Below are 25,979 nucleotides of genomic sequence, written 5' to 3' on the forward strand. Positions count from 1 at the left end.
CAGAATTGCACAAAGCCAATCAATTTTCTAGAAACAGCCACGAGAATTCTACTGAAAATTAGGATAGAAATGTTGTTGCTGGCACACATGACATGGGTAGAAAATCTGATTAGGGCTTGTTCAACCAAAGATCCTGTTCTCACTTGTCCTCGTGTTTAGAATGTTGGTCATGGGTTGGATAATTTCTACAATAATCCCATGTATGAAATTCTCCTATTTTCCTAATTCTGAACTTAAAATTCTAGTTGCTTCAGGGACCTCCGGCAGCTCATATAGAAGCACCTTCTAGCTTCAGAGTTGTGCTAAGTGTCCCAGCCCTGCCATTTACTACCTGAAGAACTGAGGAAAAAGAATTGCAAAGCTCGGGAGCTTTGTTTCCCAAACTGCAAAGTAGGAGTAGTGAAGGTCACCTTTCCTAGAAGAAGGGTTAGTTACAAATGCATCATCTTCTAGTTGTTAAGCTCTTTGACTTTAGGTTACCCTGTTATAGGTTAATCTGTGGTTATCATTGTCTACATAGTTATCTGTACAACTGTTACCCCTCCACACACACACTCAGTTCTGTTAATGCTAGGGTGGAGTGAATCTTTCTCCTGACACAAATGGAAAAACAGAATATTCCTCATATTAGTCAAACTCTTCCCCTGCAAAGTTAGAATAAGGTCTTCGGAGCAAACAAAGCAAACTAAGGCTCTCAAACTTTAAGACCCATAAAACTTAAATGTGTCATAAAGCAACCATATTAATGTCTCTGTAAGAATAATAACATTCAATGAGCAATTTGCTAATTTTATTTCCCAAGGATCCTTCAGTGACTCCTCATTAGAGGCTGCATATATTTCTTTTGTGATAATGATGTAAAAGATCTCTCATTACCTTGCCTGAAACACAAACCCAGCATAGTCTGATATAATAAGCCTCGTGCTGCTGTTCTGTTTCCTAACTGCTCCTTGCTTCCTAAGCCAAACAGAAAGACAAATACCACATGTTCTCGCTTATGAGCAATCTAATCAACAAAACACAGAGACAAGAAATGGAATGAAGCTTCCAGAGCATAGGAAAGGGAGGAGCCAAGTAATGGTAATTAAAGAACAAAAAGATTCACTTGGGCAGGAGCAACATATATAAGATTTTTATATCTATATTTATACCTATTAAAAAACATAGCAAATAACCGAGTACTGCACACTTAAATATCATTAAGACAGTAAATGTTCTCATCATAAAAATTATCAAATATTCGAGGTCCATGATAGGTTAATTAGCTTGATCTAATCATTTCATTCTATATTAAAATGCCATGACATCTCTTTGTACCTCCATGGTCTAAGCAACTATGCTGTCAATGTGCAATAAGAAAATGTGAACTTTAAAAAATGCTATTATAATTCAATAGAGAATACTAAAATCAAAAAGTATAAGAATGCCAACTGTTAAAGTTGTGGATGAGTATTAATCCTTAAGTCCTACTGTGGAAACATTTAATGTTCACACACTCTGGACAGCAGTAACTGGCTAAAAGGTAGGCACATAACTTACTCGGTAACTCTTCTCTGACTTATCCACACAAAGGAACGAAAGTGGGAACCCACAAACAGCACTCAAGTGAATCCTCACAGTAGCATTATCAAAATAACCCAAACATTGGAGAAATGCATCATTCGCCAGTGAATGAAGAAACAAAGGCAATTAAATGCGTGCAATGCAGTGTTCTTTCTGTGCAATAAATTACGACCCATGTGTAGCATAACCTAAAACATAACAAATGAAAGATACCAGACAAGTACCCAACATGTCATACGACTGCATTTATTTGTACAAAAAAAATTTGGAAAAGGCAAATGCATAAGGGAAGAAATAGATGCAAAATCTGTGTGAGTTTGGGAGGTGAAGGCTTGACTGCAGACAGGCACTAAAGATGGCTTATGATTACTGTCACATAGATATACTTTAAGTTATCAAGTCACACACTTACATGGGTGAATTTAATGGTCTGTAAATTATACCACAATAAAACTGAAAAAAGTAAGGTCTCAAGGTTAGGAGACTTTTTTTTAAAGTCTTTAAAAAATTATCTCCTATAAAACACAGCCCTTCTGAAGCAGAATTAATCATATATGGTGGCTTGAAAGAACATGACCCCCATAGGCTCTTGTGTTTGAATGCTTGGTCCCAGTTGATGGAACTGTTCAGGAAAGATTAGGAGGCATGGCATTCTTGGAGGAGGTGTGCCAATGAGGGTGGGCTTTGAGATTCCCAAGGACTCACATTATTCCCAGTATATACCTTCTGCCTCCTACTTGTGAATCGAGATGTGTAATCTCAGCTGCTGCTCCTGCTGCCTATTTTCCTGCCTTCACTGTACTATCATAACTGTCACCCTCTGGAATCACAAGCCAATTAAATTCTTTCTTTTATTCCCCCTTCTAAGTTGGACTGAAGCATTCACACTTTAGTCTTCCTGCTTCTTGAGCTTCATGTGGTCTGTAAGTTGAATCATGATTATTCCGAATTTTTTGCCTAATATCCACTTATCAGTGGGCACATGCCATGTGTGTTCTTTAAGGTAGACAGAAAGAGAGACCTGGGAGAAAAGAGGAGAGGAAAAATGGGGGCAAGATCAGGTGTGGGAGGACACGGGGGTTGGGGAAGATGAGGGACAAGTACAGAGGGTCAGAAAATTGTAGGGAGGTGTGTAGCAGTGGGAGATGGGGAACAGGAAGTGGCCACTAGACGGTCTAAGATACCAGGAAAGCAAGAGTCTCTCAGGACCCAACTGGGATGACATTAGCTGAAATACCCAACAAAGGGGAAGAAGAACCTCTAGAGACCATATCCGAAGGTCAGGCTCAGCCGAGGGATGGGACCACCCACCCATCTCAAAAATATTAATCCAGAATTGTTCCTGTCTAAAGGAAATACAAGGACAAAGAGTGGAGCACAGACTAAAGGAAAGGCCATCCAGTGACTGCCCTGCCTAGAGATCCATCCCATCTGCAGACACCAAACACAGACACTATTGCTGATGCCAAGTAGCGATTGATAGGACCTGGTATAGCTATCCCCTGAGAGGCTCTGTCAGAGCCTGACCAATTTGGATGTTCTCAGTCAACCATCAGACTGAGCATAGGGACCCCAAAGGAGGAGTTAGGGGAAGGACTGAAGTAGCTGAAGGGGTTTGCAACCATAGGAAGAATAACAATATCAACCAATCAGACCCCTCAGCGCTCCCAGGAATGAAACCACCAACCACAGAATATACATGGAGCGACCCATGGCTCCAGGGGCGCATATAGCAGAGGACTGTCTTTTCTGGCATCAATGGAAGGAGAGGCCCTTGGTCCTGTATAGGCCCGATGCCCCAGTGTAGGGGGATGCTAGGGTGGTGGGACAGGAGTGGGTAGGTGTATGGTGGAGCACCCTCATAGAGGCAGGGGTGGGAAGGAAGGGAAAGATAGGAGGAGATAACATTTGAGATGTAAATAAAGAAAATAACAGAAAAGAAAAGAAGAGAAAAAGAAAAGAAAGAAAAGAAAGGAAAATCTCAAAGAACAAAATTCTTTCTTTTATAAGTGACTTTAGTCATAGTTCCCTGCCAGTGCAATAGAAGAGTAACTAAAATGCTACACATGAACAGGACTCCTCAGACCCCTCTTATTGTTGTTATTCTTGTTTCTGTTATGCTAACATGGTGTGCAGCACATCATATTGCCTATCAGTTGGAGATTGGTTCTAATGTTTTGATTCAGTCAAGACTCTGAGCTGGGCGTGGTGGCGCACGCCTTCAATCCTAGCACCTGGAAGGCAGAGGCAGGCAGATTTCTGAGTTCAAGGCCAGCCTGGTCTACAGAGTGAGTTCCAGGACAGAGAAACCCTGTCTCTAGAAACCAAAAAAAAAAAAAAAAGACTCTGTGTATTCAGACACTGAAGGTCCTTGTCCCCAATGGGTTTTTCATGGATCAATAAAGATGCCAACAGCCAATGCTTAAGCACAAGGTAGGACACTTAGAGTTGTGCAGGTAGGATGTAGAGGAACGAGAACGATTCATTAAGACTCGGTGAAGAAAGATGGAACATAGTAGCAGCAGGAGATAAAGCCAACCAACCATGTGTGATTTCAGGTAAGTGGCCATTGGACACTTCTCTAACTGGGCCTGGGATAGCAGGAAAAGGTTTCGGAATGCCCAAAGATAGTTCCTGGGTGGATGTACTAGTGCCAGAGTCAAAGAGGTATAGCCACCCAGGAACTATCTTTAGATCCGTGAATGAAAGACACACATACACATTAGCGTATTTCTTAATTCCTTAGGTTCCTCAAAGGCTGGGCACTCCTAAACCTTCCCTGCTACCCCAGGCCCAGTCAGGCAAGTAGCCAGTGGCCACTTACCCGAAATCTCCCGTGGCTGGTTGGCTTTATCTCCTGCTACTACTGTGATCAATTCTTCTTCCCCAAATCATGGTGAATCTATCTTTCTCCTATTAAAATACTACAGTGGATCAAGAGGCACATGACATCCATTTTTGTAAGGTTAATGCATTGCTGCTCATATTCAATGAGCAAATATTGACTTTAGTGAAATGTTCAACAAAGATGACTCAAAATGGCAGACTTACTACTGATTCTGGGCTTCATGTTTCCTCCATAGCTTGATGTACTTTTTAAGAGTCTGGAACTCTGTCTTAAAATCTGTGTCTTCTGGTACTGATCACACAAATTTATTTCTGTGCTTTTCATCACATCGATCTAATAAGACAATCTTCCCATCACTCAGTATTGCTATTTGATGAGATTCGTAAGACTAAATGCCATCTGATTCATCTATTTGAGGGGGAAAAAAATCTAGAAGCAGTCAAACTTTGAAGAGAGAAACCAGGGTTCTTGAGAGCTCTCTACCAGTTTGCTGAGGACCATATTAGGAACTGAAAAGAATAATGGAGCAGACATTTTTCCCATCTCAAGAAGCTTCAAATTTAGAAGTCAAAATATCTGTAAATGCACATATTGACTATAAATAGGAAATCTGGGTTTTTTAATCCTTATCATGTCAAATATGCAAAATGTGATTCTCATTTACAATTCTCTAGAAAATTGACTGAATTATCAACTTCCTAAACTTGCCTTGGAGCCTCTCTATTCACATAGTTCCAAACATCTCGATCCTGTTAGTATTTTGAAAGGAATTTATAGAATTGCACCATCACAGACGTGAATTATACCCCAAAACAATTTTTCAATGGGCAGCAATAAATCTGTGCCACAATAATTAAATGTTGTAACTTGCTTATTGTTGATATGATAAAATATTGATCAAAACCAACTTGGGGAGAAAAGATTTATTTAAACAGACAGATTATGGTTCATCATCATGGGATTTCGGGACAGAACTCAAGGCAGGAACCTGGAGGCAGGAACTAAAGAAAATAGAAATTTATGGAGAAGTGCTGACACTGGCTTGCTTTACCTGGCTTGCTACCTTTCCTAAATAGTGTAAGCCCACCTATCCAGGGATGGCAGCACACACAATAGGCTGGGCTTTCCCACATGAATCATAAATCAAGCAAAGGCCCCATAGACATGCTCATAGGCTAATCTGATAGAAGCAATTGCTTAGTTTAGGTTCCCTTTTCCAGGGGTTTGCTAAGATGACAAGTACAGCAAAGTATGGTGTGGAGTAAAACTAATGCTGGTGCTACAACAGAATTCTATTTATTTTGGTATCACAGTGAATTAGTACTTTTTTTATTTTTATTTTTTAGTATTTTGTAGAATTTTATATTTCTCAGTACATAAGTGTTTTTTAAAAAAAATTTAGTAGTGATTATTAAGTAATTGTATATTCTTGTGTAGGATGGCGAAGGAGTTAGCATAGAATCCCCCAAAAATCCCATAACATTTTTCAAAAAGCACATTTGCAAAACATTCTCTTGTTCTTTATTCAAGGAGAGAAGAAAATTTGATTTAAATCTTTGGGATCTGAGCTCATCTTTACTCCATATTCAATAATCCTATTAAATCATGTTCTGATGTATGTAAACCTTATTTATACACACAGACACACTTTGACACGTACAGTCTTTTACAGACAGGAGGCAGGGATATCTCTCTTAAGACCCTTAGTGCTAGCTTTCCCACCTAGGTAACCTATGTAAGGGGGCATAGAGTTTCCGGAGCACAACAACAAGGTCTGCTGCAGACAGATATGTGGGGGACTTACATTGAAGTCATACAACACACCAAAGTTGGCAGCAGATGCTTCTTCAGCTCTTGGGACTGTTTTCCTAGGTAAGCTGCCATACGGTAAACCCCAGAGGTACTAGAGAAGAAAGCAAAATGAGCAGTTAACAAAACCTGAGCCCCGCAGGTGACCACAAATGGTTTTATTTTAAATATCCTTTGGAAAGTTTCTCATTCGGACTCTGTGGGTTTCTGTGTGGGGGTCTCATTTTCTGGGAATTCACTAAAGCCAGAATTAAGAACAAAGGATATAAAGACCCTACACCCTGAGTTCACTGAATGAAGAGCAAAGCAGGCCAACCACAGGCCCCAAAAGGCTTGCTGAGTAGCCCTAAGCTCATTTCTACCACGATAGTAAACGAATTTAATAGAAGGGTACCAAAATGTTCATCCAAATGGACACAGTTTCCTAAGAGAGCTTCCCTTAAGAGGGGAGATATCTGGATAGACATTTCATGGGAAGGGACTGAAGCCTAGGAAAACCAGCCATGTAATCAATAAAGTGTCTGCTGGAAGCAAACACTCGATCATAGGGGCATCTGTGCCATCTCAGTTCAGAGTTTCTGCCCTGAATCGGTGCTGTGGACTAAAGAGAGAACATCACCAAGAATAGTGGACTAGGAACAAAGTACAAATAGGGTCAAAGGAAGGATCCATAAAAGCTCCTCCAGCCCCCATAGGTTGCCAACAATAAGCTGTTTCACAGGCAAAACGAACTTTCCCTCTCTCTAAGGGGGTTGGCGAGCACAGTTTAAAGCCTGATTGCAAAGGCTGACCAGCCAAAGGCTAGAAATTAGTCCCTGCTGATTTCCTCTGCACAAATGGCATGATCTTCCACCGAAACCCTTTAGCTGCTTTGGTTTCTTCCTCTGACCAGAATAGGAAGTACTTTCTTCCCACATGGCTTCACTCCAAAGTCAGAAGGGCTAGAGAACAAAGGTAATGGAGGTATCTGGCTTGAAAGGACACATGTAAGTCTGGGCCAAAAGGTCACACGCCTCAGAACTGGATAAAGACAGCTATGAAATAAGATCACGTGGTTGGGAGATGCCGGTGTGTCTGCTAGCACACAGGGAGCTCGTCCTCTTTTGTTCCTGTTCTGGAGTAAGAAATAATTGCTCATGAAACAAGGTGTCCTATAGTATCTGTGGCCAGGTATCCAAAGGCAGGAAGTTCCCAGCTCATTCCCTCAGTGCAGTGTGCTTGTAGAGTTTCAAAGAATCACCCACAGCCTTCTCTTTCGTTCACATAGAGCTCACACAGAATATGACTAAAAGACTCCTGGCTTTTCCTGCTGAGGAGCTGAGGAGGGCACCAGTGGGCAGTGATAGAGTGTAGAGTTTTGGGTTTCCTTAGATAGAGAAGCAAAAATAGTCTGGCTTCCTTTGAAATGGGTGAGAGGCACACATTTTGGCTACACTGCCTGAAACTTGTAACTTGGGAGAATCTATTACCGCTGTCATCTGAGCCAACCAGACTCAAATACTCCCTGGAATTGTCACGGGAATTATAAAACTAGCTGACTAATATGCAAAATCTGGATGATAAAAGAGGTGTGGGTCCTAGAGCCAGACCAAATTACGTAAAATAATAAATAACTTAGCACTTGTCAACAGAACAGGTCCTTTGTAGGTTAAAGAAACCCCACCAAGCTTTTGCAGGATAAATACCCAAAGAAGTCAAAGCCTCTTCATGTGAGTGAAGCTTCCTAGTCCCTGTGGTTTGGCCTCCACTCATTCTTCCCTACATACACTCAGGGTTTTGTTTATTCCTCAGTCTGAGCCCTCTATTTTTCTGACTTGATCCTAACACCCTCTCTGGCCACTGACCCCATCAACTATGTACTTGACACAAGAGAAACCTATTTTAGGAAAATGAAGCTAGTGCTATGTTCTATCTGTTTAGAAGAACTAGAACTTTCAATTGCGTGAAGAAGAATTTTGAAAGCAAATTTGACAAAATAAACAAGAGTTCAGTATTTATAACAAGTCTCCTCATTGACCAATAGTGCTTAACTTTGGGGTGGAAACCAATACGATTCTCACTAAAGCCATGAATTTTCCCACATAAAGTGCACACTTAGGCATAAACATTCCATGAGGGTCATATACCCTTGAACAATGATTAGGACCTTTGGCTATAGGTAGGTACTATTTTAAAGGTTAAGCTTGTTGTAAATCCTAGCTCTTGTGAAATGACCATAGTCAGTCACTCTATTTAAGAAAGAAAGAACAATGGGGATGGGGAGGTTGGGGGTCAACAGAAATCACTTAAGCCTTTTTTTTCAGTATCCCTTATTGGAAGTCAGAGCTTACCTCCGGTAACATGATGAGGCTGAAGGTCAACACAAAGAGAACCATGTTGACGCCGTACATCCACCTGAGGAACAGGAAGTACGAGGCAACTGAGGAACCAAACTGACCTGTTACAAAGAAAATTAAAAGACTAAAGGAGAGTCAAAACAACAACAGCACCAATGAGAACCAGCCTTCTCTTAGTGGTCCTCCAAAGTAATCATGCTTAGAACTGGACAGAGAGCTCAGCAATGAAGAACACTTCCTGTTCTACCAGAGAATAAGAAGCTCAGATCCCAGCACCAACTGTCAGGCAACCTTAATGCCAGCCTTAACGCCAGCTCCAAGAAGTCAGATGCCCTCTCTTGGTTAATCAGGTACCTGCATGCATCTGCTCCTAACCAACATACACACACACACACACACACACACACACACAGAGTCACTCATAAATAAAAATAAATTTTTAAAAATGGAAGTACATTGGACCACTTTATATTGGCGATCGCTCTTCTTTCTCTCAGGAGAGGGTATTTCGGTACTTCCTAGGATGCAGCGTGAAGCTCTGCAGAATGTCATGTAAAATCCAACCTGTACCTTCAGGGTCCATCTGAGGGAGAACCCCCTTCAGTTTAGCAGCTACTAGCACCACCTACAGCATGTGTTTTAGTCCATGAGTTCAGTAAGTAGACACATGGAAAGCAATAGCTCTAGTGCCCGGCTGGGGACAATCATGGTGAGTGCAGTGCTCTTTCTCTTGGACGAATGATAAACACACCAAGCACACACTTCTCACAGACACGTTGACTGTGTCCTTGTGAATGGCTCTAACCCCTTTGCATTGTATGGAGATAGATGCTGAACGTCATAGCACATGGCCTGAGTACCTTGTGGCAGAATTTTTCATCAATATAGAAGACGGTATTACAGGTGGTATGGCTGTTCCAAGGAATGATGTTTCAGTGAGGCAAACTACAAATAGACTGTATGTACCCAAAAACATATAAAGACTTTATAATGGGTGTGTGAATGAGAAGAATACCCAGACAGGTCCTACAGGAAGGGAATTGAGAGGAGTTTCTCTTTCTTTCTTTCTTTCTTTCTTTCTTTCTTTCTTTCTTTCTTTCTTTCTTTCTTTCTTCCTTTCTTTTCTTTCTTTCTTTTTTCCATTCTTCCTTTTCTTTTCTTTTTCTTCCTTTTTAATTTTTTTTTTAATTTTTGATTGTTTTTCCAAGGCATGGTTTCTGTCCTGGCTGTATTGAAACTATCTCTGTGAACCAGACTGGCTCAGTCTCAGAGATCAGCCTGCTTCTGCTTCCTGGGTGCTGAGATTAAAGGCATCCACCACCACTGCCTGATAAGAGGAGCTCCTTTAGATCTGTTTGTGTAGGAAGGTGTTAGAGAAGATGATGCTAGAGCAGAAATGGAAAGTAGCAACATCCCCAGCTGAGAAAAGAGGCACCCAGGCAGAGTTAACAATGAGATCAAGGATCCTGGGACAGGCATGAGCTTTTAGCAGCCAAACAAAACTACAGCCTGTGTGGCTGGAGTCCAATGGAAGAGAGAAATTTCGAGAGATGCAGTTGACTGGAGGTTAAACCATGCTGGGTAGGGTGCCCCAAAGCATCAGTAGTATTTTGTTTTAAAAAGTTATGAAGGATAATGGGCAGGTGCTAAGTAGTGAGGCTGGAGGTCAGATCTGTGCATGCCTTTTCAAAATCTGATATGAGTGTTGGGGCACACAATAGACAGCATTGGACCAGACTCTGTCAACTCACACCTGCTCAGAGGAAAAGCAGAGTTCTGTCCAATTCTCACTAACTGAGGAGAACACAAATGCATAAACAGAAAACATCTAAAATCTGAGGTTAGTGGGAAAAGAGTAAGGATTCTAGACTGTAGAGATGGCTCAGTGGTTAAGAGCACTGGCTACTCTTCAAAAAGACCCAAATTCAATTCCCAGGACCCACATGGTGGGTAACTCTAGTTCCAGAGGATCTAACACCCTTTTCTGGCCTCCTTTGGACAGCAGGCCAACTTGTAATGCACAGATATGCATGGAAGCAAATCATTAGTATATGTAAAATTTAAAATTAAAAAGAAAAATAAAGAAATTCTAAAACTCAGGATGAGATATGGTAGGCTATAAAAAAGCCCCGGGTTCTTTGGTGGTCACTTCAGGTTCAGCATCTAGGTACTGATTACCACTTTCAGTCATCCAAGGAAGGTCATTGTATAGCCTCAGAAACCCTGTGTCAGTCCCTTTGATTTATTGAGCAAATGTCCCATAGGGACCAATGCTTTTCTTTAGCCCTCTGGCTTTGAAACTTTCTTATTAGGGAAGCCTTCTTACAGGTAAGGGAAAGCTCCAACAGTGCAAATCCCAGCCTGTGCTTGCAAAGGTGAGGCTGACTTTATACTCTTAATGCCTCTCATTCTGAAACTTGGGCTATTCTTCAGTCACTGTTCCATTTATTCCCACAATGCAGGAGCAGGGTTTGTTGTTAGTTTTGATTTTTGTTTGCAGTTGTTTGTTTGGTTTTTTTGTTTGTTTGTTTGTTTGATTTTAAGAAACTTGAAAAGAGGTCACTTTCTAAGTAGACATTTAGGAAGAAATCGATGACTTTGATGTCTAAGAATTTGTGTTCACATCCGCAAGTGAGCTTGGACTCATGGCAGATGGTTACGGTTATCTGTGACCCGCCCCTGCCAAGGTACGGCAGCCTTGTATACTAGCCAGCCAGCACAGCCCTAGAGCAGGCCTGACCCCCCAGGGACATCTGATCATCTCCTTGGCTCCCAGTGGTTTCATACCATTGCACAGCTCTTATCTCTGTTCTCTGGTAACAACTATCTGAGGCTTCTTAGTCAGGCTCACTAATCATGTTTTATTGAAACTGTCCTCAGTTCCTGGAGCAGATCAAGCAACTGCCTCTAAGCACCTGTGGCAAAGCTTTCTGTGCAAGCACATGATAGATGCCCTGATGAATGATGCTGAGTACAGGATATGGAATCTCTCTTCCTTCCTCCATCCCTCTCGTTCTCCTTTTCTTCCCTCTTTCCTTCTTCCTTCCTCCTTCCCATTTCATTACTTTCTCTCCCTTCTTCCCATATGCCCTTCCTTCTATCCTTGCATCCTGCCTTCCTTCCACCCTCCCAACCTGCTTGTTCCTAGTCAGCTTTATTGATCCTGTTACGACTATGCTCCTCAGATTCAGTTCTCACACACAACTACAGGCAAATAAGCTCCTCGGGAATATAGTTTAAAATACTAAAATGCAAAAGCAAAATGCACATTTGAGAAAGCGTCCCCTCCTCCAACCCACATATCTACACTATGGACCAAACATCTTTTCTATGTCTGAAGTATCCAAAATGAAATTTGGGTTTCTTGAAAGCAATTCCATGACTCTTTTATTTGAAAGTGAACTCTTTACAGAATCCTAAGTAAAAAGAAAATGAAATTCAGTAAAATTGACTCCATTAAAATGAGAATGAGTTTAGAAAAGATTCAGACATAGTCAGATGGACTGGGGGATCCAGAGGCCATGTTCCATCCATATTCATCCTATAGTGGGTAAAGGTGAAATAGCAAAACAGATATACTATAGATGATACAGTTGGGCAATTGGTAACATCCAAGGACCAGGGTACCTTTTCCCATCTCAACAAAAAAGCAGATGAAAGTTGCTGGCATTCGCTAAAGAGAAGACCCTTATTTACGCAGTGTAGCTGAAAGAGTGCAAATGAAAAATAGTCTTGTCCACCAGTATGATGATGACGATGATGACTGCAGCTTACATCCCTCAACAGTCAGCCAGTCCAGTAGACTAAAAACTTCACCAACATCCACTTTAGCTGCTGCTAGATGCTGATGGTGTTGAGCTGTTAGTCTGTCTCTCTCTGTTTCTGTCTCTGTCTCTCTGTCTCTCTCTCTCTCTCACATACATACACACACACACACACACACACACACACACATTGAAACAGAGAAAATGAGTGAAGCAGATTGATTAATTGTAATTGAAATGCAATGGATCAGTGTCCTAGCCCACCTAGGCAACAGGTCCCTGTGAGCTGGGAACACTAGTGGTAAGTAAGAAGCCAGCCTTCAAAGCCACACTGTGCTCAGCTACAAATCTTTGTTTCCAACTCTAGAGCCCTCTTAACCATGATGTGAAGTCTTCTCAAGCAGAATTATAGTTAAATTATTTTTAAATATAATATGTAAAATAATATGAAATGAGCATGCATCTCTGAAAGAATATAAGTAATTTCTAAGGCTGTTTAAATTCACAATTTGGTGTGCACCCATAAATAGCTCATTCTTTTCATTTTTTAACACAGCTGATAAATGCTGCTTTTATAGTACATTATAAATGTGTTAAAACTCTTTCATGTGTATTAAAGTGAAAATTAAGTACATGCATATTCTTGTCATGAATTTTCTTGTGTCTCTTTTAAATTAAAGATTAAGGCTTCACCTCTCCCTCTGGTTATTTATTATTAAGGAATGTAATTTGTAGGCTGTCATTATACATAATTTTCTCTTGAACAGATGGTTAATAACACACACACACACCAGAGACCAGAGAGAGAGAGAGAGAGAGAGAGAGAGAGAGAGAGGACATATTACTGAATGGAAAAAGACAAGCAAATGGCCTGCCTTATGCATACAATGTGAACACCACCATTCAACTAGCATACAAAGCAGTATTTTTTCAAATGAGCCGAGAGGTAGAAAATCTCGTGCCATGATTACTTTGTGTTTCCTGTGCTGCGCAGACCAGCAGGGTAATACGGGAGTTAGACTTTGGGCTCCTGGTTACCTTTTTGAACTAATTTCTAGCCTGAGAAGTATAGCTATCACAACAGACTTTTGTTACCGGGAGCAATCCAGGACTCTATAAAGTAAATTGTGGGTCATGACCCCAGGATCACACAAATGATGTGTGGCCATGAATAATTTGCCAATAATAAAACAGAGATTAGGAGGCAGAGACAAGATCTCTGAGTTTTAGGCCAGCCTGATCTACAAAGTGAGTTCTAGGACAGCCAAGGCTACACAGAGAAATCCTATCTTGAACCCCTCCCCCAAAAAGGGCACAGCATGCTACTACTTAGTTAGCACATGGGCACATGCCACTTACATAATCAATACCATTTTTTATTCTCTAGTTTACATTTTATTGTCCTCTCCACCCAAACTGCCCACAACATCAACACATGCCAAAGTAAGCCAGGACGGGCAGGGTTTAGTCTATCTTTGTCAGTATCTATGGTGCTTAGAAAGATACCTAGGCCACAGTAGGCTTTCACTGAGCATTTTTGAAATTAACAAATGCCAAGATCATTTTGAAAATAACATGAGACATATATTAAAAATGGTCCTAATATTCAAAGGAATAAAATAATCTTTCTGGAGCTCTTGTATAATTAAACTGTCATTTCTTTCAGAGAAAAGCACTCATGTTACTTTTATTATGAAATGTATTTTATAAATATGGAACATATTTGCCAGCTTTATTCTGAAAGGAATTTGAGAATATAATTAAATAGGCACATAGTAGAAAATCTGTATTCCATTTAAATTTTGCACTAATTTTCACTCAAGAGCATAAATAATTTTAAATGTCACTACACATCTAAACCTCATTATAAATTATATATAATGTATTGTTGGGCTGGAAATGGTTTTGTATAACAACCAAACCTAAAAAATTCATATGATGCCCTGGGTATAACAATAGAGGAGCAGAGATAAAAATAGACCATCCAAAGGGTACAGATGACAGAGACAAAATGGCCTTAACCATTAGAGAACAGAGCCCACATTACATTGCTTTTCATTCTTCCTTCAGGTCAGCCTCAAAGACCATGCTAGGAATAAACGTTTCCAGGTAGAATGATGCCTATGAGGTGGTAATTACACTCAACAGCTCAAAGAGCACAGTCCTTCACATTTCATGAGTTCTACCTTAGACCAAAATCTGAAAGTATGTGATGTGCTTATGACTATAATAGCACATTGGGATGCTACAGAATAGACATATATGATCAAATAACATCCTCAGAGTAAATAGCTGAGAAATTGAAACACATTCCCCAAATACAATAACTGCCCATAGATTCTGTGGCACTCATCATCTACTGACCTGGCAGAGGTGCTAGTCATGCACAGAAAGCAAGAAGCTTCTGAAAATCTTGGTCAAAGTAAACAGCTACATAGGCTGGAACTAGGCACACTTTCTCTCTCGGCTGTGCTATCACTGTGCTCAACTACTACTACGGTAGTGCTAAGTACTCGGAAGGAAATGCGCATCCAATAGACACATTACAACCCAGGGAAGAGATGTTGGTGGAGTGTTGGACCCATGTGTCATTGGGTAAGTCGTAGTTAAAGTAGTGGCTGATAGGAGGCCAGTCCTTCATAGCTGAGGAAAAGGATGGGTCCCAGTGAAGAAATAGGACAACCACTCAAACAACAAACTATACCTGGAAAGGGAAGTTATCCATACTTGGTTAACTGACCATCTTAGCTGCTTCAAATTTACTGGAGGAAGAAGGAAGTGGAAATTTCGAGTGATGTCTATGACACAATGGCTAGCTGATGATTGTGTGTGTGTGTGTGTGTGTGTGTGTACATGTGTATAAATAATTCATGTATACATATATATTTCACTCCTGTATTCAATTATAACCAAGATAATTTCACCTTTGTTTATAAAACACATATTAACACAGCATTGCAACTGAATCAGGCTGGAACCTACATGTTCTAGTGTATTTTAAAAAGAAAAGAAATAGTTCTTTGGTATTGTATATTTTCTACATCTCTTTCCAAATAACAAATTTCTCATAATATGTCTCACATCTGATCTGGAAGTGTCGTAAAGACCAGAGGGCTAAAACAACTTGTTGAAAGAAAGACAGTAAATCTTTGGCAGAGTAAGGACTAACCCAAAGTTTTTTCCATGTTATTTGATCAAGGTCTTTCTTTGGATATGTTTTCTAGCTTTGAAATCATATTAAACTTTTATCTTATTGTGTTCATGTCATGATGCATATGTGTGAGTCAAAGGCCAGTCCATGGATCTGACTCCCTCCTCCGTGTGGGTCCGGAAGAATGAACTTAGCTCATCAAGCTTAATGGTACCTACCCACTCAGACATCTTGCTGGTCCTTAAACAAGACCTTAATGTTCCATATGTGCTGTTCTTTGGGGCTAGATTATATATTTCAGCTGTGTCATTGAAACCTAGGGATTCTAGAATATCATTTTTTTCATGTACATGAAACCCCTCCTATTAATATGTAAAGTGAAGTAAACCTTTGGAAAATACATCTGTAATTTTATTCAATACATATTTGTTGAGTGCCAAGTGGGCTCTGGGTATAAACAAAACAAAATACCTGCTTTCATGTCTATTAAAAAAAGTAAGCATAACGTGGAGTGAGATTATATTTAAAAAGATTCACTTTAAAAATAGAATTTTGAATAGGGAGAAACATTGAAAGAAAATCTGGCAAGAAAGGCATGCTATGAGGAACACATGGAGAGACATGAAAATCATGGGCTGTTATATTTTAATTCACTGCCGTTAATGACTCATTTAATGAGGGGCCAAGGCCTGAGAGACAGCCACCGCTAAACATGCCTAATCATGTCAGTGAAATAGGAATCAGCTGTTTTATCTCCTGTATCAATTATGCAATGTCATATTTAGCCAGCAGGAAAACCAGCTTCAGATTTGGATAGGCATTATCTTTGCTATAACCCTAGGAACCACACCTGACAAAATTGTGATTTTTTTTCTCCAAATATCTATGTTTCTCTACATAGAATATTTTTACTGATGCACTCTCTTATACAGTATTTAAAGTTTAGTTGCTTTATTCTATGCAAATGGAACTGTATTAAACAAGCTTTGGCATGTCTGTACATGCTGAGTGTCACACAGAATGAAAGTCCAATATGACATCAAGAGAGCAAATTCTTTATGTTTACTCTTCTGTATATATTTGGATGTGAGCTATTAAGTCTTATTGTTTTTACAAAACAGGGTCTGCATTGTCATAACATTATGAAGTGAAACAGGGATCGTCCATGTAAATGGGATATTCTTGTATATCTTGATGAATTCATTCTGGAAATTGTATACTGTAATAAGTAAGATGGTACTCTGTTACTGTACCTAAATTTGCAGTGTCTTATGTCAATGATACTTGTTTTTTCAGTTTAAAGAGGTGTGTATACATTATACCTACATTATAACTTCCAGCTTGTAGTTAGGCCTTTTCCACATTATTTAATAAAAATATGCACAAACTAAAGAAAAAAAAAGTCTTATTGTTTTTAAAAATGATCCTTTGGGTGATCGTGTAACGTTTCAAAGAGTCTGTGTTCACAGTTTATTATTCACTGCCTTCCCAATATGGGCAGTGTCCTTGGACACAGTACTAGGTCTCCTGCCTGGAAGCAATGTACTTCTGCCTAGACTGAAACAAGAAAGTGACATCTCCAGTGTTGTCCTTGATAAGTTCTAGTGCCATGACACAGTTTGAATCTGGAATGCCTCCCCCCTCCCCCTCAGAGGTTGGAGCATCTTGAGGAGAAGGAGGAGAAGAAGGAGGAGGAGAGGCAGGAGGAGGAGGAGGAAGAGGAGGAGGAGGAGAGGGAGGAGGAAAAGGAGGAGGAGGAGGAGGAGGAGGAGGAGGAAGTTAAATCACTGAGAACACAACCTGGAAAGTGGAACAGCACCAAGGCCCCTCCTTCCCTCTTGCTTTTCATCCTCTCTGCCTTGTGCAGGGATCAGGCTACTCCTACCACACAATCCCAGCACTAAGCCACCACCACCGCTGGCCCAGTGCACTAGAGCCAGGTGATGTGAATTGAAGCAGTGAGCCAAAATAAACATTCTGTCTTTTTACACCTATTAGCTCAGGTGTTCCATCTCAGCATCCAGCCAACTAACGCAAAGCCTCACAACGATGGAGTCAAGCTTTGCTTTGTTGGTTGTGGCAGCAGTTTGGTTGGTTTACAATTTTCCCAAGAGTCTCTAAATGGGGAAAAGGTGCGGGAAAAGCTGATGAGACTTTATTCTCGGAGAGCTTTCCTTGTCTAATTAGGTCTGGTGAATACTTACTTTCAATTGCCTTGATTTTGTTTTCCCATGGGACGCAAGCTGCCTTGAAGTTCTCAAAATCTCGGAGGAATTTCGCCCATTTCTGAAAACAAAGTCAAACACTAGTAAAGAACAATCTCTTGTGTTTCTAGATCTCTGTCCTCCCATTTCCCCAACTGACAAGACAATGGCTTCCAGGGAGCTCTCTGGCATGAAATACTGCTGTTCTGTAAAAATGGCATAACAGCAGGATTCACTTCCATCTCTATTTACCACCATTTCCCACATAACTTAATTAAAAAAAAGAAATATCGATTGTCAGACATGCTTACAATCCCAGTTACTTGGGAGACTGAACCACAAAAATAGCAATGTCAAGGACAGTCTGAACAACACTGTCACACACCAGATTCAGAAAAAAAAAAAAAAAAAAACAGAAAAAATACGCACACACACGCATTGATTCTGTTTTAGAGGGACTATACTGACCATTCAGAAAGATCGATATATTCTACCAGACAGGAATATGATACTTGTTTTAGTCAGGTGATTGCCATAAACTCCACATTTAATAGTCAATGCATGAGAAACTGGTAGACTTATGAATAAGACATAGCATCTTCCTTCAAACGCTTCTGGTCTCCTAAAGTAGCCCGTGTGAACACAGGTCATTTTAATTCATGATCATCATTTACATGGGACACTTCATTTTGAGAAAAGACAATGGAAAACAAAATAGAAAGAGACGGCATCACAGAAAAATAATGAATTTATTTTTCAAAAGTCTTCCTTCCACTTGACTCCATAGCGTTGGGTTATCCATGGTTAAGAGGACTAAGGAAAAATTGGAGTGAGGCAAAAAAAAAAAAAAAAAATCTTCCATATGTGGTCATTCTGACAGGACAGTGTGAAAGAGAAGTAGATGCAACAGTCTAAATCTTAAGTTCAAAAGAGTACTCAAGCCTAGGAACGGCCCAAATGTCCATCTGCAGTAGAATATGTGAATATGTAAATTGTGACATATTCATACAATGCATAATGCAATACCTTTAAACATGAACTGTAGCCCCCACAGCAACAAGAGCTGCATTCCGTAACCCCAGTTATGCACTAAAGAAGCAAGAAAGGAAGCTGAAGCTCAGTCACAGAGAGAATGACCAAATGCATTTAAAAGATAAAGGGCAAATAAACTTAACTATTTGTGCGCATTTAAATGGAAATAAAGAGCTTCAGTTTCCTTGCTAATCTCTCTCTGAATAGAGTACACTTACATACAGATATATAGAATTTATAAATAAAGGCTAATAATACCTGTGCACCTACTGCACTGTGAGAAGTGTAACTTTACAGAGAAATTCAGTGTTATACTTGGCCACAGTAAGTGCATATAAAAGCAAGCTTCTTCCCTATATTTCTCTAAAACCTGTATTTGTGTGACTATTATTTTCTCTTCTTTTCAGCTTATAATTGATGTTCCTGATAGAAAAGGAGAAGGGTATGGGGTGGGATAGGGAGATTATGGCCCTTAAACTTAAAGACACCTAGAAAAAAGCCTTGACCAGAGGTCCTATAACCTTCAGGAAATAAAAGTAGACCAGTGCTGGGCGGTGGTGGCACAGGCCTTTGAACTCAGCACTTGGGAGGCAGAGGCAGGCAGATTTCTGAGTTCGAAGGCAGCCTGGTCTACAAAGTGAGCTCCAGGACAGCCAGGGCTATACAGAGAAACTCTGTCTAAAAAAAAAAAAAAAATGTAGACCAGCTGCAGTCTTATACTCTTTAGAAGTAGTAAATTCATGCACATTATAAATAACATAAAAGGTATAAATGGTATAAACCAGTGTTTGCAACTATTTAAAATTTTCACTCTGTCTTAAAGGATAATCCTAAATCCGCACTACCCCACCCCACAAATTTAAAACAACAGCTATAGACCATGCATTTACCATATGAGACTTGGCTGTATGCAAACCAACTGGCTCTGCCCCCTCAAAACAGACACAGTGTTCTCTCTCTCTCGGGGTCACTGTGACACTGGCCAGACTGAGTTATGAAAATGCTTACCTTGGCCATCATCATCTTAAATGCAAACCACTTCTTTCCCTTTCCTTTCCCAAGAGCGCCTTCATTCTCACTCACAAATTTCTTTGCTTCCCTGTGACAAGAAAAGAAGAGGTGGGCAGACACGTGTTGACACACAAGTAGGACACATTGAATTTTGTTGGGTCTTCTATCTTCTTTCTTCTGGATTCCCCAAACCCATAGCAACTGCATCTATGCTACATTTTATAACCTAAAGATTCTTATTTGTTATATAGTATATTGAACATATTTCTCTGTTCCTCCCACACTCTGGTTTGCACCCCTCCCTCATACCTGTTTTGATTGCCTACACAGTGACACTTCTACCTTCATGTCAAATATGCAAACATGATTTTAGGTTATCTTTGTAAAAATCTATAACCCAGAAACCTTTAATGCATGTTTAATTGTTTATTAATTCTGACCAGGAAGAGGAAGATATTTTTAGTCTCACTTATTAATCACCTGGAGTCATCAGAAGGCAGGGGATTTTTGTGCCAAGTGTCAAAACAGAGCATCCTCCTCCTCGTTCTTATTTCTAATACATAGAAAATTATACCCAAAGTTGAAAATTATACCTAAATGTCAGGTTCTGGCAACCAGAATTCTTTATTTTTTCCCTTTAAAAAAAATGATTCCTTTAAAATAGATAATGGAAAACAAGAAAAAGTTGAGGACAAATTGACCTGGTATTTAATTTCATGAGAGCAGTCATGGCTTAAAACACAAAAGTCACACTCCAAAACAGAGTCTAGGTCTCAAATTCAGAAAGGGATTTAAGCTTAAACTTTAGATTTAAATGGGATTTTAATTTTTCAAACTTGAAATTGTAGTCGTGACTCCCAAATAGCAATACATTTTCAGTACTTATATCAATGTCCATTAAAAAGTACACTAATTTATCAAATGTAGAATGTAAACATGTTAAATGCATGCCTTTGATTGTTGTTAGGTACCGAATGCTGGCTCTGCACACCCCACCCTGTTAGTATAATCCCCAGAGTGACAGCTATGGGGTCACTTCACGATCTATAACCCAAGTCACTGAACAACAAGACTGTGTTCTAACAAGGACACATTCTGAAGGGATATGGGCTGAGAAATACATCGTTGGTCAATTTTGTGTTTGTTCATATGCCATGCACAAACCCCCATGCTGACAATGCCACAGGTAATGTCATTTTATGGGCACCACAGTGTCTGAGGACAGCAACTAAAATATCACACATACAAATGACAATTAGGTTGTGAAATAAGAACCCTTAGTTGAAGAGAGTCCTGTCCCACAGTCAGAACTTGCTATCCTCTGTCCACCATGTAAGGACAGAAGAAATTAACAAGGGCACACAACTAGTTGTCTATCTGTAACTGAGACGCTGCAAGCACCCTCACTATGGATAACTAGCCAACGTACTTTTGCCACCCAGCCTGAATTCTATCAGCCCTACCTGGTTAACATACTCATTTTGTTGTTGTCTGTTCCAGGAAAAGAACTTTAAAATTTGAGGTGGTTCTGGCTTCTCTTCTCTGGGGGCCAAGAGAACATGTGACCAGGTGAGAAGAACAATTTAAGTAGATTGTGATTCTGCAGGTGCAGTGTGAGGTCAGTTGGGTGGCCTCTAAAAGTGTGGCTTTGCAAATGAAACCCTTCAGGCCTAACTATGAGAACTCACTACCATGCAGAGTAAATCTTTTAAGATGAAGGTTAGAGCCCGGCAGTGGTGGCGCATGCCTTTAATCCTAGCACTTGGGAGGCAGAGGCAGGTGGATTTCTGAGTTCGAGGCCAGCCTGGTCTACAGAGTGAGTTTCAGGACAGCCAGGGCTACTCAGAGAAACCTTGTCTAGAAAAAAATGAAAATAAAAGAAGATGAAGGTTAGAGAAAGTTTTTATAGATGATGTTCCTCAGTAACCACACTAAGAAGCACAGAACCTTGTAATATACAGTGATCAAAAAACTACCAAATACTAGCAACCTTAGCTCAGATAGTAATGGTCCTTCCTTATACCCTGAGAGCAAGTGTCCAATGGATGGTCTAGCACACAGACACACTCACCATGGTGAAATCTCTATAGCCAGCAAACAACTCCCAAAGTCATTCATGAACAGCAAGGCAATTGACCTGTGTTGTTGATCTTGGTCATGGAAGATACTCAATAAGAAGACATAAAGTTGACTGCAAAATTGGATCTAGTGATTGTATGTTCGACATTCACTTACAAACATTAAGGGTATCCATTCCCAGGTATCAGATTGTGCCCTTCCTAATTATTCTCTGAGATTTAATTGGCAATGCTCTAGAAATGGCAGAGTTAACTACTCTAGCTTTGTCAAATACTCTGATATTTGGGATGAACTCTGGGTTGGAAAAAATGGTTGAAAAATAATATCTAAAGCAGTTGCAACATTTTAAAATGCTTAACTAAACAGTGTAAGATACTATAAACTGAGATCTCATGACGCACTTTTCAGACCCTTGCAACAAAGCAAGCATCGTACTTAAGCACCATTTGTCATACAGATCTTAAGTCTGGAACAGAGGCACAGACTTTGTAAGATGCTGAGCTAGAGGCTCTAAGTACAGATGAGGTTCTGCTAGTTCTAAGCAGCCCCTATGTTCTGACCCCACAGCCTTGCCCATGCTTACAATGCTTTCCAGCCCTGTGCTCATGAGTCATGCTTTTCAGATGCAAACGGCCACGGTCAGGACTCCCACTTACCTGGTCAGGTTCTGGCACAAGGTCCCAGTTACTGCAGGGCCTTTAACAGGTCAGGATTTCCCAACCAACAATATCTCAACAATTCCTTCACTCCTTTCCAAGGGAGTTGCAGGAACAAGATGAGATGCAAATGCCGGGAGTCTTGAAGCCAATTCTATTATTAGTCACATTAGAACAAATTTTAGTGTTTGGAAATAAGCATTGTAATAGAATTGGCTGATGAGCAAAACATGTATCTTGGCTTTGTTTGTTTGTAATTTTATTCACCAGAAATATTGCACATAGAAGAGTATACTCATCAATGCCAAAAAGCATAAGAAACACCCAGAATGCACACAGCTTGTCTCACTGCCTCACTTACAGTACCAGAATGGCCACACCCACTCACTGTCAAGATGACCTCCCTCACACTTGAAAATTCACAAGCAGCAACCATTTTAAAAAACTTCTACAAGCAGCTTCCAAGTCCTTCTCAAAGCATCCTGCCACATGGACTGTAGAACACATATATTTCTTAACCTGTATTGAATGCTAATGCTATCTTTCTCACTTTTTTTTCTTTTTGTTTTTAATGTATCACTAGAAATGTTTCCGAATAATTGTGTTCCAACTATGGGTTCCCTATAAAACTCATTGTGTTTATTGTTCAAGTTAATATACTGAAGTGAGCTTTTGGAGGAAAGTGTGATTATATCTTGTATCATAACAGAACTGACTATAATTCAATTATATGGCATCAACATTTCTAATCTTAAAACACACACACATGCATATATATATATATATATATATATATATATGAGTTATCATATCATTGTTTGTTATAATAAATACATATAGAGAACAAAATACATCAGAATTTCTTATTTAACTGTAACAAAATGACCAATTTGTGAGCATATTGTACTGCCAATGGTAAACTCTCACATGCTGTTCAAGCCTGTTGGAAGGGAATTTTGGAAGCAAGAAGGTCCTTCCTTGTATCCTCCAAAACCCTTTGTCCTCGGGATACTTGTCCCTAGTCGTATGATAGCGAAAAGAGAAGGAAAACAAAACCCAGCAAGAGTGGAAGGCATTAAAAACATTGCATCCTTTTGAGAACAACTGGAAGGTAAACATCTAAGAACAGGGTTTTTTTTAATATCTCTACTGTAAAAAATGTTTTCTGTGGGAGAAGGAAGCCAAGAGCTCTTCCATGGAGAGAGAGTTCAATGTGGAACTCCACCTGATGTCTTCAGCCTCCCCAGTTGGTTTCTGCTCAGTGTCTATAAGGCCCTGACTTAATGATGCTACCTTTGTCTGCTCTCTCAGTCACACTACTCCAGCCTTTTCTGCTGGGTGGGGCTTATCTGTCTGATGCTTCTCTCTGTTACTAATTTGTTCATTTACTTTTGCTTGCTGGATACTTTTCAATCATTCAAAACCAAAAGTTCAACTATCATAGATTATTTTCTTAAACAGAAAGAACACATATCCAGGACTGTAGATACTTAATTTTTATTATGAGTCACATTCTGTTTACCCTGTTGAATATAGAACACTTTCTACATGATGGACCATTAGAAAGCATGTCTTTTTTTTTTTTAATCTAAAAAGCCAGAAGTATAAGAAAATAGCTATTCTACTCTTCGTTGGGGCCAAAGTTTTTAATTGTGTGAACAGATAATTATGCTAATCTTATGAATTGATGAACATTAAATCAGCAAAACTTTAGAGAGAAGGAAGTGAATATTACAGCCAAATTACAATGATTAAAAAAATCAACTCCAAATCATTTAATAATACGGGACCATATTTGGGTGACACTAATACAGATGTTGTTAGTTATTAAAGATACACTTTTGTTTGAATATTTAAAAGTTTTTATTGTTTCTTTCATTAGTTACTGATAGTTTCCTTGACCTCAAGTGTAGCATTAGCGTTTGTCTTTCAAATACCATCTATGGTTATCTGAATGTGAAAGGTCCCTCAAAGCTCATGTGTCAAATGCTTGTCTCCTAAGTGGTGGAGATGTTTGGTGAGGTTATAGAACCTTTTGAAGATCTAGCCTTATGGGAGGAAGTATGACACTGGGAGGAGGGGAGCAGGCTTTGTGGTTTTATAGCCCGATACAACTTCCTGCTCTGTTTTCTGTGTGTAGATAAAGATGTCGTCAGTCAGTTTTCTGTTCCCGCTGCCATCCTGTTCCTTCCTGTTGTCATGGCTTCCCCAGCATGGTGTGCTCTGTCCCTCTGGAACCATAAGCCAAAATAAATCCTTTCTTCTTTCAGTAACTTTTGTCAGGGTAGTTTATCACAGCAACAGAAGAGTAACCAATGCAGTCTCTATCCTACTCTGTCTGGTTTGCAGAGGAAGTCCAGACCACTGGTCCCTGCAAAATCTAACATGAGCATCCCTATGTCCTTATGTCCTGATTTTTGTTTCTCTCTCTCTCTCTCTCTCTCTCTCTCTCTCTCTCTCTCTCTCTCTCTCTCACACACACACACACACACACACACACACACAAACAAAAGGATCACAGAAGAACAAACTTAACTACTCCCTAGCTCCTAATATCACAACGACCAGAGTAGTTGTTTAAATAAAATAGAGTTCATTTATCAAAAATCTTGGGGGTGCTTTTGAAACAAAGCCAAAGGCCATAGAGTGAGCTGAGACAAAGGCCATAGAGTGAGCCAGGAATTACTGTTTACAAGGAAGAGTTTCTTGTCGTCCCCCAAATCCAATGATTATAGATTTGATTAAAAAGCACCACTGTTATGAACAGGTCCAGAAGGGGGGACACGGCTGTACAGAGCAGGGCTATAGTGGAACACCTTTCCTTAACATTGTGTTTATGGCTGACCTTTGTCATGAAGCAGTGCAGCTTCAGGGTGAAGAAAACAAGTGCTTGCCAATCGTGTGCTTCGTGATAACAGATTGTTAACCAAAACATCTTGCTCTATGCAAATAGATACAAGGTGCAAAAGGAAAATGCACAAATATGGAAATACGGTGGCCTTCACTGTAGGATGCCTGGATAAACACCAGAAAGCAGAAAGACAGTCATTAAAAAAAAATCAAGAAAACATATGTATCTTTTTTCCCTACAGTGAATCTACTTTCTTACCTATATGTAGTTATCTGGATAACTTAAGGAATCTTCACTATATGGTTAACATAAAAATAACCTTCACATGTAAACCTTAAACATCTACAGGTTGCAAATCACCCAAATATCTGACTGAAAGATCTGTGCTAAACCCCCCCCCCGCCCCCTTTGAATTGCTTTTAACAAATGCCATCTACCAAGACTGTAATCTGGTCTCTGGGTCTCAGAGTCCTGGTACAGTGTGCACTGCACTCTGGGCTGTAACCCCAGACCTGGGGATGAATAATTGAGTATGGTCTATTTAATGACAATAATACCTGGCCTCATCATTCATTCATCAGCCCCTTGTGATAGTAATTAGAATAATAAGGTTTCATGGGCTTTCAAGAATGCTTTCACAGTTAGCTGAAAAGGAGCACACTTAGGCCTAATTTA

At 39.9% G+C, this 25,979-nt stretch overlaps 1 protein-coding gene across 1 annotated transcript in view; it reads right to left on the reverse strand.

Annotated features, from left to right (window-relative positions):
* The window catches only part of Tmc1 (transmembrane channel like 1), a 120,598-nt gene that overhangs the window by 58,231 nt on the left and 36,388 nt on the right, over window positions 1-25,979 (reverse strand). Inside the window, exons 4-7 of the mRNA XM_021152462.1 lie at window positions 19,716-19,806; window positions 17,676-17,757; window positions 8,551-8,657; window positions 6,216-6,314 (exon numbers count right to left, since the gene is read on the reverse strand). Of these exons, the coding sequence (XP_021008121.1) occupies window positions 6,216-6,314; window positions 8,551-8,657; window positions 17,676-17,757; window positions 19,716-19,806 (379 nt within the window). The remainder of the gene's footprint in view (window positions 1-6,215; window positions 6,315-8,550; window positions 8,658-17,675; window positions 17,758-19,715; window positions 19,807-25,979) is intronic.

This window comes from Mus caroli, chromosome 19 (assembly GCF_900094665.2).
Source record: "Mus caroli chromosome 19, CAROLI_EIJ_v1.1, whole genome shotgun sequence".
Classification (NCBI taxonomy): Eukaryota; Metazoa; Chordata; class Mammalia; order Rodentia; family Muridae; genus Mus; species Mus caroli.